General features: G+C 37.3%; 1 protein-coding gene across 5 annotated transcripts in view; it reads left to right on the forward strand.

Moving 5' to 3' along the window:
• Positions 1-13,114, forward strand: part of LOC112053281 (semaphorin-1A) — a 484,933-nt gene that overhangs the window by 460,795 nt on the left and 11,024 nt on the right. For all 5 annotated transcript variants that reach the window (XM_052887876.1, XM_052887877.1, XM_052887880.1 and 2 more), the window contains 10 exons: positions 5,771-5,875; positions 8,071-8,159; positions 8,685-8,826; positions 9,258-9,460; positions 9,848-9,993; positions 10,120-10,202; positions 10,494-10,722; positions 11,674-11,822; positions 12,325-12,453; positions 12,591-12,801. In XM_052887876.1, coding sequence (XP_052743836.1) covers positions 5,771-5,875; positions 8,071-8,159; positions 8,685-8,826; positions 9,258-9,460; positions 9,848-9,993; positions 10,120-10,202; positions 10,494-10,722; positions 11,674-11,822; positions 12,325-12,453; positions 12,591-12,801 — 1,486 coding nt within the window. The remainder of the gene's footprint in view (positions 1-5,770; positions 5,876-8,070; positions 8,160-8,684; positions 8,827-9,257; positions 9,461-9,847; positions 9,994-10,119; positions 10,203-10,493; positions 10,723-11,673; positions 11,823-12,324; positions 12,454-12,590; positions 12,802-13,114) is intronic.

Here is a 13,114-nt window from a genome sequence, read left to right on the forward strand (position 1 = left end):
CAGATCCGCAAGCGAAAGCTAACGCGACATAAATCTATCTTATAAAGAGAAAACTCATAAAACACAAGGAGACGTAACGTGTGAGCATAAACACATAAATAAACTCTCTCCGTGACGAAAATCCGAAGAATCCTGTAATATTTAGTTAGTGAGATTTCTTTCTCAGACACCATATGTTTTCCTCGTTCTACGGCCCTTCGTTGTGGGTTGTGCCCTGAAGTACAACAAGTTGGATAGAGCAAGATTATCCCAAACAAACAAATGTAATTTTCTTTCGTACTCACCTTTGTGGGGAATTTATTTCGTTGCTAAGATCGCATTAACCTCAGTTTATTGGCAACGAGTACGTAAGCATTATGGTCTGTCCAGATATATCGGTCGAGTTTTGTCCAGCCCCTGTTTTTCAGACAGCAAAATATATTTTCGTTGATTATGTTTTCTGGATCTTCTAGCATTCAAATCACGATTCATGACTTACAAATGAAAGTGGGACGACCTCCGTGGCGCAGTGGTATGCGCGGTAGATTTACCTACGAGACGAGGTCCTGGGTTTGATTCCCGGCTGGGCCGATTGAAGTTTTCTTGGACGTGGACGTTTTATTTAGCAGGAGGTTTTATTTTAGCGAGAGTCTCAAATAAAATTTCGTAGTCAGATTTAAAACATTTTTGTTGTCATTCTGTCCACATTTCGTTTGACTATAGAATTTAATATTCGCGTAAATGCCAAACGTTTGTCGCGTTCAGGAATACCCCAAAAATAAACACTTAATGCAACATCATCAATTACGTCCGCTTTGAACAATTTTCTTTGCATTAGCGTCCCCTTGAAATTTTGGGCTCGTCCATCACGCTTACTACGCAAAAATGACAGTCGCAGAAATATAATTATGCAAAAGAATATAGCGTGAACATCCTGTCATCAAGTAATCATGATTTGTGTGTATGTTACTTGCCTGCGAGTGACTTCTTTATGATTTTGTCATTTTGTATATTTTTTAGTAAACTAGCTGACGCCGCGCGGTTTTCTCCGCGTGGTTCCCGTTCCCGTAGGAATACGGGGCTAATATATAGCCTATAGCCTAATATATAGCCTGGTCCACAAGGAAAAAGAAACGTGGGCAGACCACAGAAGCGATGGTCAGATGACATAATCTCGATAGCAGGGAAAAACTGGATTAAAATAGCGCAGGAAAGAGATGAATGGAAGAAATTGGAGGAGGCCTATACCCTATCAAAGGGATTCCTATAATAATAAAAAAATTAAAATTAACACAATAATTAATGAACATTATTTAGTATTTCTAACATAGGTTAAGTAAAAACTAGAGAATATATTGTAATTAGGTTTAAGGTTTATGGGAAATAAAGAGGCTTTATTATTATTATTATTATCATATAGCCTATAGCCTTCCTCGATAAATGGGCTATCTAACACTGAAAGAATTTTTCAAATCGAACTAGTAGTTTCTATGATTAGCGCGTTCAAACAAACAAACTAACTCTTGAGCTTTATAATATTAGTATAGCTTTCTTTTTTGATTAACTATATCACTAAGTAATACGAGTATATTACTTAGTGACACTAAGACAGAACGAATAAATATATCCCACTTCTGATACTTAATAACATTCAAAACTGATACAAGATGGTTTTTCACTTACCGTCATGTGTGCTTCATCGTCTAAAAAGGATGAAGATCGGTAAGGTATAGCATGATTTATCCATTACTAACAGACGCCCCGCAGTTTCACCCGCGTAGTTCCCGTTCCCGTAAAAAGTGGGAACTAAATGTAGCCTATGACACTCACAAATAACGTCGCTTTCTAGAATTTTCAAAATTGATTTAGTAACTTCAGAGATTACCCCTTACAACCTCACAAACTTAACCCTTTTTATGATAGTGGTACATTAGAATATCCAACACAAAATTCGACTTAACGGAACATTTTTAACTTTAACTTGTAGAAAGAAACTGCGTAAAGTGATACAAAACTGCGACACTGCGTCAGGCGGTAGGTACAGACGATAGCTCCCATGGGGCATGGCTTAATTGGCACGGATCAATAGTAGATAACTAACCGTGCCGGCCTGTAATGGACGCCTGTGTACTTCCTGTGAGCGCGATTGTACTTTACTAAATAACGTGGCGTCGATGGCACGGGACGGGATACTCTATGTGTACCATTTATGGCACTCTGAAATGCCTCGGCCTCGTTGATCCAGTGGTTAGATTATGTGGCTTTGGATCACGGAATCCTGGGTTCTTGGGTTACGAAGTACTGAGCATTTCTTTACAGAAGATACTGCTACAATAGAGCATGGCTTAATTGGTATGGATCAATAGTAGATAACTAACCGTGCCGGCCTGTAATGGACGAACGTGTACTTCCTGTGAGCGCGACTGTACTTTACTAAATAACGTGGCGTAGATGGCACGGGACGGGATACTCTATGTGTGCTATTTATGGCACTCTGAAAAGCCTTTTAAATATACTTTATTTGCACACCACAAAGACTTTTCCTTGTTAGTCTAGTGGTTATCTATTTCGGATCACGAGGCCCAGGTCATGTAATTTTTGATACAATAGTGTTCCCATGCCTAATTTACACGCATCTCTAAGTTATCAAGTAGATAACTTAGCGGCCTGTAATGGACGTCCGTTTACTTCCTGTGAGCAGGATTGTACTTTACTGAATAACGTGGCGTAAACGGCATGGGACACCCTTGTGACAGTTATGGCACTTCAAGCGAAGCTTTTTATGGCCCAGTCGTTAGCCAAACGAAGCCTCTGACTCGTTATTCCAGAGGTTAGTCTATGTGACACCGTATCACGAAGAACTAGGTTCGAGTCCTGGGTCGGGCTACGATGTACTGAAATTTTATTTCTTCTGAAATATTTGCAGTAAAAATTCTCAGCCCACATTTTGAAGCTGATGATGTGCATGTTAAGCCATTAACCGCGGTCGTAATCGTTAACATCTGTGATCGCCAAATACACAGATTAAAGAAGAGCAGGCAGATAGAGCGTATGGAACATGGCAGGGATGCAGCCAGCAGTTTATTTTTTTTACCGGCCCCACTGCGCTGCTTGTATAGACTCATTCTGTATCATTCTTTATTCTGTGGTCAAACAGTAAAACATCATCACCCTAAAACGTAATTTGGAGTAGCTAGGCTATTTTGTAACTAAATTCTTATAACTCACCTCACCTCACCTCTAACGATGTTTTAAATAACTCGCCGGTGCGAGTTTCGAATTCACCTCTATCTCTCTCTTTTTAACACGATGCTGTAGAATGAGAAAGATAGCGGTGAATTCGAAACTCGCACTGGCGAGTTATTCAAAACATCGTTAGAGAATAGAATCGTGCAGCAGTTACAAAGAAGAATTTAATACCTACGTAACCCTAGATCTATGTTCATTCAAAACCAAATGTTAGAGAAGGTATCTACCAAAGATGCGCAATTTCGCAGAGAGAACCGTAAAATGGAAGTTATTGTTATATATTGTTACTGAATTCCCTGAGAAACTTGTTTTTAATTCTCTACCAATTAAGAGAGCATCGTTAATTACTATATATTAGTTGACTATTACTGCAATGGTTTTCTCTTAACGACTGAAGTACTGCAATGCGGTATATTGCACGGAACAACCGACCACGCAATACGTATCGCAATGAATTGAAACCGCACAAACCGTTTTACATTTTACCCTCCACTAAATAGAGTTCAATATTGTGTGCGCCGTTTTGTGTAACCAACTTAAATCTGGCTGAAACAAAGGCCCGAGCGTATGGTTAGTAGGCAATTTTGCTGATATGTATGAGTCGTCATGGTATTGCAAACAATACAATTTTCAGATATTTTTTTCATTGTTATTGACATTATTAAAAAAAAATACTTGCGTGTATTATAAATGGTAGGTTGTCCATCCATTTTGATCCTGTATTTTTATTACTTGTGACGGTTTTAGCTTACAGTGCTAATGTTCTATAAATTATCTTTATTAAAGATTCATCTTATCTATCCTAGGACGTCTCAGCCTCTTAATAATTTGCATGCCGAATTGGCAAAATACATTTACCATCTACATCTACCGACCACCTGTATATATAATGCATGTATCTGCAAATAAATAAATTGATTGATTGATTGATTGATCAGCCTCTTTAACCGCGAAGGAAAATCAACGCATTTAAAACAACTGTGAATAATTAATTTCTGTTTCTGCCTTAAAAAACTGACAAATCCAAACGACTTGACAAAATCCTCACTCACTCCAATACCACAGCAATCCTCAGGTGTATTAATATGTCTACATGAGACTTCAGTTCGTCGTTTTACGCGAAGAATAGCAAAAAAACTATTCACTGTTTATGAAGAACCTCCGCAAAGTAATGTTTCTCCAATTCATAAGATGTTCAGTGAATTAAGAACGTCCGATTTACCCATAACGAGTTTTCTATTAACCAATAGCTCAGTGCATAACGAAGATTCAGAATTTCCGAATCCGAAATCCGATAACTCGATACGCACGACCACTAATACAGTAACTAACGAGCTATCAGCAGACGTGAGTCGAATGTTGCCGTACCATTAATTACCTACCTGTCTGTACAGTTTACTCTGAGAAAACTGACTATTTACTGGAACATTATCAATATCAGTCTATTTTTAATGGTTCTTATCGTCGTTATCGACCCATATTCGGCTCACTGCTGAGCTCGAGTCTCCTCTCAGAATTTTCAATCAGTTAGGACAATAGTCCACCACGCTGGCCCAATTCGAATTGGCAGACTTCACACACGCAGAGATTTAAGAAAATTCTCTGGTATGTAGGTTTCTTCACGATGTTTTCCTTCACCGTTTGAGACATTGATGATATTTAATTTCTTAAAATGCACACAACTGAAAAAGAACTGGAGGTGCATGCCCCGGACCGGATTCGAACCCACACCCTCCGGAATCGGAGGCAGAGGTCATACCCACTGGGCTATCACGCCTGATATATAGTGCTTATACGGGAGGCCTTTCTAAAGCCACTACACTGCTCCAATGCGGTTAAAATAGTGTTTTTAACCGACTTCCAAAAAGGAGATTCTTTGTTCGACTGCATGTGTGTTTTTTTCTAAAACAACATTTGCCATACCTTCAATAAAAAAATAAGCAATACTTTTCCCCACTATCTTTCTACCCTCTATCTCGTAGTTTCTTTTGTTTGTAAAAATCTGTTTTGTGTGCACTTACTTCTTCTTCTTCTACTTCTTCTAGTAAAAATGTGTGTGTGGGTATGTCATTAGTCCAAAAGGCGGGGCTCAACCTTTCGGTATCTAAGAAAACACCGAGAATTTCTACCATCTTAAGTAATGCAGCACAATGATGTACAAAATCAACTTGAAACATCTATACTTTACTAAAAACATACAGACACTAGCTGACGCCTCGCGGTTTTACGCGTGGTTCCCGTTCCCGTTGAAATACGGGGATAAAATTTAGCCCATAGCCTTCCTCGATAAATGGGCTATCTAACACTGAAAGAGTTATTCAAATCAGACCAGTAATTCCTATGATCGCGTTCGATAGCGCGTTCAATCAAACAAACTCTTCAACTTTATAATATTAGTATAAAATTTCGATATACAAATTAGATTTAAGATATGTGTATTAATTTTCTGCATTCTACAATCTATCTTTCTAGATTGCTTTTCATATTTAACTGTATATTATATATGATATTTTATATGAACGGTTCAATATTTAATTTCCAGACGGAGAGCTGTACTCGGGCACAGTGGCGGACTTTAGTGGCATGGAGCCAATCATTTACAGAGAGCCGTTACAGACAGAGCCATACGACTCCATGACGCTAAACGGTGAGTCCATTACATTACTCTGTCTAGTGTCTACTGTATCTACGCATTCCAATTACTAAGAGCGTCCTCAATTCCTGCCTGCCAGCTTGAGACAAGTTTATATTTGTAGGATTGAGAATGATTTACGAAAGAAATCACACCAATGACATTTAATTGAAACACAATCTTTGAGGGGCTTTGCTAATTTCCGTCTGCTTTATTGCGAAAATCGGTCTTAGTTAACTAAAGAATTAAAGAGTTGGGAGCAGGAAAATGCTCCTCCACAGTCAAAATGACCTTAATCATCTATGTATTAGCATATTAACTAAGCCTTTAAAAGTGTAAGCATAAACGAAGTTTCGAATCAAACTGCTCGTAAAATTGTAAAACAATATAATATGATTATGAAACCACAATTCTTTAAACAAAACTATAATAAATATTAAGACTGTAGATCAACGTCAAATTAGAGTTTTCTTTGACTAATCACAGCATTTTACGACAAGAAAATATTAAGCTAAAGCTTGTAAAACGTTTAATAATAAATAATCAACGTTTGAATCTTATTCCTCCCGAATTTCTATATCACTAATTAAATATATACAGTTTTCTTCAAATGAAACTAATTTCATATTCCAACTCAATTTATTAATCAACTCCCAGCCTGTAAACTATATAAAATTAATTAATTACTAAATTAGCTTCTAATTAAGGTGTGAGTAATTGCCACTAACAGGGCGATAAGCTCGGATGGACGTTTGTATTTTGTGTTCTAAGCCTACGGCACTTAACTATTAATGAAATACCACAATTTCTTCATTTTTAAGTTTCATTCTATTACATGAACCGACTTATAAATGAAATGACACAATTCCGTAAAGTTTTTCGTCGTAGTCGTAAACACGATTAATAATAATAATAGTTTTTTATAGGAATTGTAATTTTTTTAGAGAGCTTTGTAGTAGCTACTTTTAATCATAGCTACAAGACAAAAGTGGAAAAGGATGCTTGCATCCTTTGTTTGCTATTGCATTAAGTTTGTTGATCATGATCAATCATCCCAGTAATCACACTCCCTCTGCAAAGAGTTATTTCAGAGATTTCCTTCACCCCCACCAACCCCCATCGATCCTAAGGTCTTCCTAATCCGAGGTACTATTTTCATAATGTTTCGTTGCCTTCGTTCTTTTAGCCCAAGGCTCCTAACGCTCGCCCAAATCCGCATTGCAGTTCCAATATGGATCCAGAAAATCCACAGTTGGAAAAAAAAACACAAGGATTTTTTTTAATCTGAAAATATTATTTTATTGCACGAATATTGAATTTCGGGAAATCCATTCCCAATGTTAGCTCTTGACGCGGATTATTCATGGATCAGATCAAATCTCCGCTAGCAAATTAGATATGCTTTACATCTTATGTTTAATTAATGTCAGCTATATTTGCATATTATCCGGCGCGGTCCATTGCTTCCAAATGCGGCTGTCAAACAAACATCCGTCAGATTAATTGAATTTGGAACGTTTTGCCGTGAACTCCCGTCACGGCAATGATATTTGATGCGAGGAATAAATCCGATTAGGATCGTGTTAATAGCACACACTATGCGATTGGCTAGGGTTGCCGTTTGAGTAACGAAGTGATGTAGAAAAACAAATAAGTGGTTCCTTTTATAAAGTTAATGGTTCACCTACACTGACTATCGCTACTGATGGTCCTTCTGAATTTGACGATTATTATCTATTCACTTTGTCGGACATTTCACTTTATTTATCGTCGTCTGTCTCAGAAACTTTTAGACGATCAGCTAAAAGTTACCAAGTCCAGTTACGTAAATCAAGTCCTGTGTCCTTGCCCCATGATTTTTTTAGCAACTTACTTACATTTTCATACGATAAAATATGTAATGTGGAAAATATTTAGTGGAAATTATATCGATCATAAGCAAAGGTGTATCAAGAAAAAGAGAGTATTTTTGTTTTAAAAGATAATCGCCCACTAAGAATAAGCGACAGAATTGTCTACTTAAGCTGAGTGCATACCGAGTCGGTTTCACTCTATAGAAGAATTTAAAATCCTCACTATCTACAAATTTCAAGAACACAGAATTCAAAGTAACATACAACCCTAGATCATGAGAGCAGTAGTAGTTAATCACGTTACTTTACATAATGCATTACCGAGCTGTTTGCAATTAATGGTAACATTGTCCACAGCACCTGATTTCGTGAATTCATTAGTACACGGCAACTTCGTGTACTTCTTCTTCAGGGAGACAGCCATCGAATACATCAATTGTGGAAAGGTATCTTATATAAAAACACCTTCGTCCTGGTGGAAGTCTTATTTTACCAACAAAAACCCAAATTCCAATCTTAATGAACCAAAGCTCTAATATAGGCTATTGAAAATGTAAGTGTATTGTAATGTTAAGTACCTGCAGATATTAATTAACATATAGATGTACTTAACAAATCTTTAAACCAATTCACTATAAATTAGATTAGAAATAAAAAACCCATTGTAAATGCTCATAGATTTATGTTCTCCAAGGTTTGCCATCGCCAAATCAAGACTATCTTAATCTTAAACGATTGTTACAAGGCAAACATAAGTATATGCAAGTTTATTTGGCTAATCAACATACCTTATTATCATAGTTCACTTTGTGTGAATATATTTAACTCCTAAAGTATTTTGTCTTTACGTTGCCTCCGTATCAAGTCTTTAAGTTTTCTTGTTCTATTTTTTTGATCGTTTTTGATAAAAAAAAATTGTCGCTAACTTACCTCCGTATTTCGTCCTTGATCATTTTGTTCATCTTCGACAGGCGGTATTCTCTCGAGTTGCCAGAGTATGCCGTGACGATCGCGGGGGACCACACCGTTTCAAACAGCGATGGACTTCGTTCCTCAAATCTCGTCTTAATTGCTCGGTTGCAGGAGATTTTCCGTTTTACTTCAATGAGATTCGTAAGTTTCATCAATAAATTAATAAATTTCTCGAATTATTTATACTTATTTACAAAGTTTATCATTTTTAACCCATAGTTATTATAATTTCCTTATTTTATGTAACCTTAGCATGCGTCAACGACAATATCTCGTAAAGAGGAAAAAACATTATCGACTAATAGCGACATTGTCTCTTAATTCTTTCATACCAATGCAATAAAAATGCTAGATACAATTGATTTCCCCTTGCCTAGAGATATGTACTCTTATGCCTTTTGAAGTAACTATGGGTTAGAAATTGATCAAAAGGGAAGGAAGAGAAAAGGTTAGGTATAGTTAAAAAACCTTTGGAATCAACGCCTTTTAGAATTCGTTTATGAAAAGCCAAACTATTTTGTTTGAACACCTAATCTTAATTATTTTCATATCATAATTAATTTATCTTTCAGAATCAACAACAGAATTAATAGAAGGCGTGTATGGTGGGCTCAACGCCCAGCTAATTTACGGCACATTCACAACACCACCAAACAGCATATCAGGGAGTGCTGTCTGCGCTTTCAGTATGCAGGACATCGCTGATACATTCGAAGGAACCTTTAAAGAGCAAAGCGCGATCAATTCTAATTGGCTTCCTGTAAATAGTGCAAAGGTAATTTATTTCACTTAATAAGTTTGAACTTAATAATTGTACATTTGTTCTGTTCACTTTGCTTCTTATCCAATATTAGCTAGCTCTCTTTATTTCTTCTTATCTTACTTATGTCTGCGACTGTGCTGCTACGGCTTCAAATAATTTGTTCTAAACTAAAGCCAATGCTAAGATTGATCTACAATTTTGCTAATACATTTTAATGAACATTTGAGAATATTTATAAAATAAATAAGTCTGTTGTTTTAGAATGTTAGCTTGGTCTACAACCCGCTATCCATTTCGTATGTGAGCCAAGCATTGTCAAAAATGTCAAAAATGTTCAATTAATTTTGAGTTTAATGCCGATTTTTTGATATTAAATAATTTATTTTCTCTATTTTCCAGGTCCCAGAACCTCGGCCGGGTACTTGTCACAATGACTCCAGACAACTGCCTGATCAAACGCTAAACTTTATCAAAACTCATGCCCTAATGGACGAATCAGTGCCAGCTTTCTTTGGAGAACCGATTGTCATCAGAACTAGCTTCCAGTAAGTCTATTATTATCATTTTAATGTACCTTATGCACCTTTTCACATTGTTTAATACTTCAAAATATAATCTATCGGAAAAATTTTGAATTGTGTATCATATTTAACGAAATATTGAATTTTCAGTTACAGATTTACGCAAATCGCTGTCGACCCTCAAGTGAAAACACCAGGTGGAAAAGCTTATGACGTCCTGTTTATTGGAACAGGTACTTTTAATATTTATGTGCAAATTTTATGTAGTTGAAGCATTATCGTAAATAAAGTAATTGATTAAAATTTTGGCAATAACTCTAAAGCCCAATTTATCAATTTACAATTACGTTGTACCTAACGTAATTATTCCAATTACCAAGTCTTTGGAATACAGTTTTTTTATGACTTTCTTGTTAAATACCTTTAGTTCGACCACTAAGACGCCATTTTTGTATAGTTTATCCAGAAAATATATCGGCCAACGTTTACCCTAGTTTAGTAATTACAATTATACCCTTTTTTAGACAACGGCAAAATCATCAAAGCAATCAATGCAGTGTCTTACGACTCTAACAAACGAGCAGTGCCTGTGGTCATAGAAGAGCTGCAAGCATTCGCAGCTGGTTCACCAGTCAGAGCTCTGAGAGTGGCGAGAGCTGGTCGGGATGCTGCGAGACTCATCGCTGTGTCTGATAGAGAAGTGCTCAGTCTGAGGCTCCACAGATGTTCCAGCGAGAAGATTAGTTCTTGCTCGTAAGTATTTAATTACACTTTCATGAGAGAATGCCCTTATGGCATTGTTATCAACCCATAATCGGCTCACTGCTGTCGAGTCTTCTCTCAGAATGAGAGGGGTTAGGCCATTGTCCACCATGCTGGCCCAATGCTGATTGGTAGAAGAATTCTTCACACACGTAGAGAATTAAGAAATTTCTCTGGTATGCAGGTTTCCTCACGATGTTTTTCCTTCACCGTTTAAGACACGTGATATTTAATTTCTTAAAATGCACACACCCTCCGGAATCGGAGGCAGAGGTCATATCTACTGGGCTATCACGGCTCATAACTTTAGTCCTAACCTAATCGGAATACATTTTGAAACTCCTATTATTTGTTAAAAGAGGAATTTGTTCAATTTTAGCACACTTTTCTAGATTTTGTGTAAAATGTTGCATTCCTCTTTTATAATTAACCGTCCTCTGATGATTTGAAATTTCACTACAATGCTACAGTTCTTAAATGTATAGTAAGACTTGGAAATTTGATAATTCTCAACAACGATATTATCGAGAATATCCGATTTTGTAGAGAAGACTCCAAAAAGAATCTCGAATCATCCCGTCCATTCTTAGCTGTAAACCATTTCACTAATTCCAAATGCAAACTAGTGAACAACCAAATTTAGACATAGTTAGGTTAGTTAAGATATGACCTCTGCCTCCGATTCTGGAGGGTGTGTACATTTTAAGAAATTTAACATCACGTGTCTCAAACAGAGAAGGAGAACATCTTGAGGAAACCTGCACACCAGAGAATATCTTAATTCTCTGTGTGTGTGAAGTCTGCCAATCCGCATTGGGCCAGCGAATATGGGTTGATAACGACGTATACAACGATGTTATAAGCTTCCCCTTGTTTTGGCGCAACGTTTATATTGCGAATACAAACTTTTATAGTTCTAAAATCGTTTCTTTTTGTCAACAGTGAATGTGTAGCCCTACAAGATCCTTACTGTGCTTGGGATAAACAAGCAGGCCGGTGTCGTGCTTACTCGCACGGGGTGAGCCGTTGGCTGGATGAGAACTCCTTCTACCAGAGCGTCAGCACTGGAAGCCATGCCGCGTGTCCTCATAGTAAGTACATTTAATACAAGACAATCATGATATGTTTTCAGAAGTCCTGGAAGCACTACTTTCAAAATAGATCTTTTCGGCTTTTGCAACGCTCTTTTTGTGTCCTAATAATATAAAAATCTTTGGTTTGGTTGATGAAGATCAGTGATATCATTCATTGATAGATCAGGGCCTGTAGCCATGTGGCACGTCTATTTTCTTTCTACAAACGCTAACACATCAAAAATTAAAAAATGTAAGTGAATGATCGACAGATCACGTGAACAAGTTGTCGAATCTGTCACTCCCATACATTTTGTTAATTTTCGAAACGTTAGCGTTTGTAGAAAGAGACGTCGCCGAACTACATGGCTATAGTCCCTCAGCAGCAGATGACTTTACGCCAGTTATAATCACCAAATTACTTGGAAGAAAACTTAGTTAAAAAGCAGTAAATGCCGTTGTTTATGTCAAAATATAATAATGAGCCTTGCATTGATATCTGTGATAATCAATGTTGTAGGCAAAGACGCGGGCGCTGTCGGTGGTCTTAGCTCAGGCCTGTACGATGACGCACGAGGCGAGAACAAAGGGGAGGTCATCAATATCGTTCAAGACAAAGATGGAAAAGGCAGCAACAATAACAACGAAGGTACTATTTTCTCAAATTCTCAAAATTAAATTTAGAAGTTTGCAGCTGACACAAACATTACAAAACATATATAAGTCCTCGGACATACTCTCCTGCATAGAGAACTGTATAACTTATGTAACCATTATCTTGTACAGGACCAGAAGTCCTCGCAGCTGACCCGCCCCCAGCAGCCTACTCCGTAGAGACACTAGCGCTAGCCGTCGCAGCTGGAGCTCTAGCTGCACTGGGCGCTGGCTTCGCGGCGGGCTACATCTGCGGTCGACGCTGCAAGAAGGACGATGATGATAACATGCCGTACCCTGACACGGAGTACGAATACTTCGAGCAACGGCAGAATATCAACAGGTACAAAACTAACTACAAGCAGGAGTTATATTGTGGCAGCGTTGGTGACTTATTATAATCAGTCTCTAAAATCTAAATCTACTCGTAAATCTTCACGTGAAATCGAAGATTGTGTAGGTATCTGAGGATTGCATAGATGACATCTTTCAGGCATACTGGAACCTGACCTAAAACCGAACTTTCTTTCGAAAGAAAACCTCCTCCTTTTTGGAGTTGGCTCAAAAATATACCTACCCCTGTAAATATTATAACCGCAGTGATGAATAAATAAAATAAAATATTATAACCGAAGTTGGCTTTAGAGCATCTAAAG

This window comes from Bicyclus anynana, chromosome 20 (assembly GCF_947172395.1).
Source record: "Bicyclus anynana chromosome 20, ilBicAnyn1.1, whole genome shotgun sequence".
NCBI lineage: Eukaryota > Metazoa > Arthropoda > Insecta > Lepidoptera > Nymphalidae > Bicyclus > Bicyclus anynana.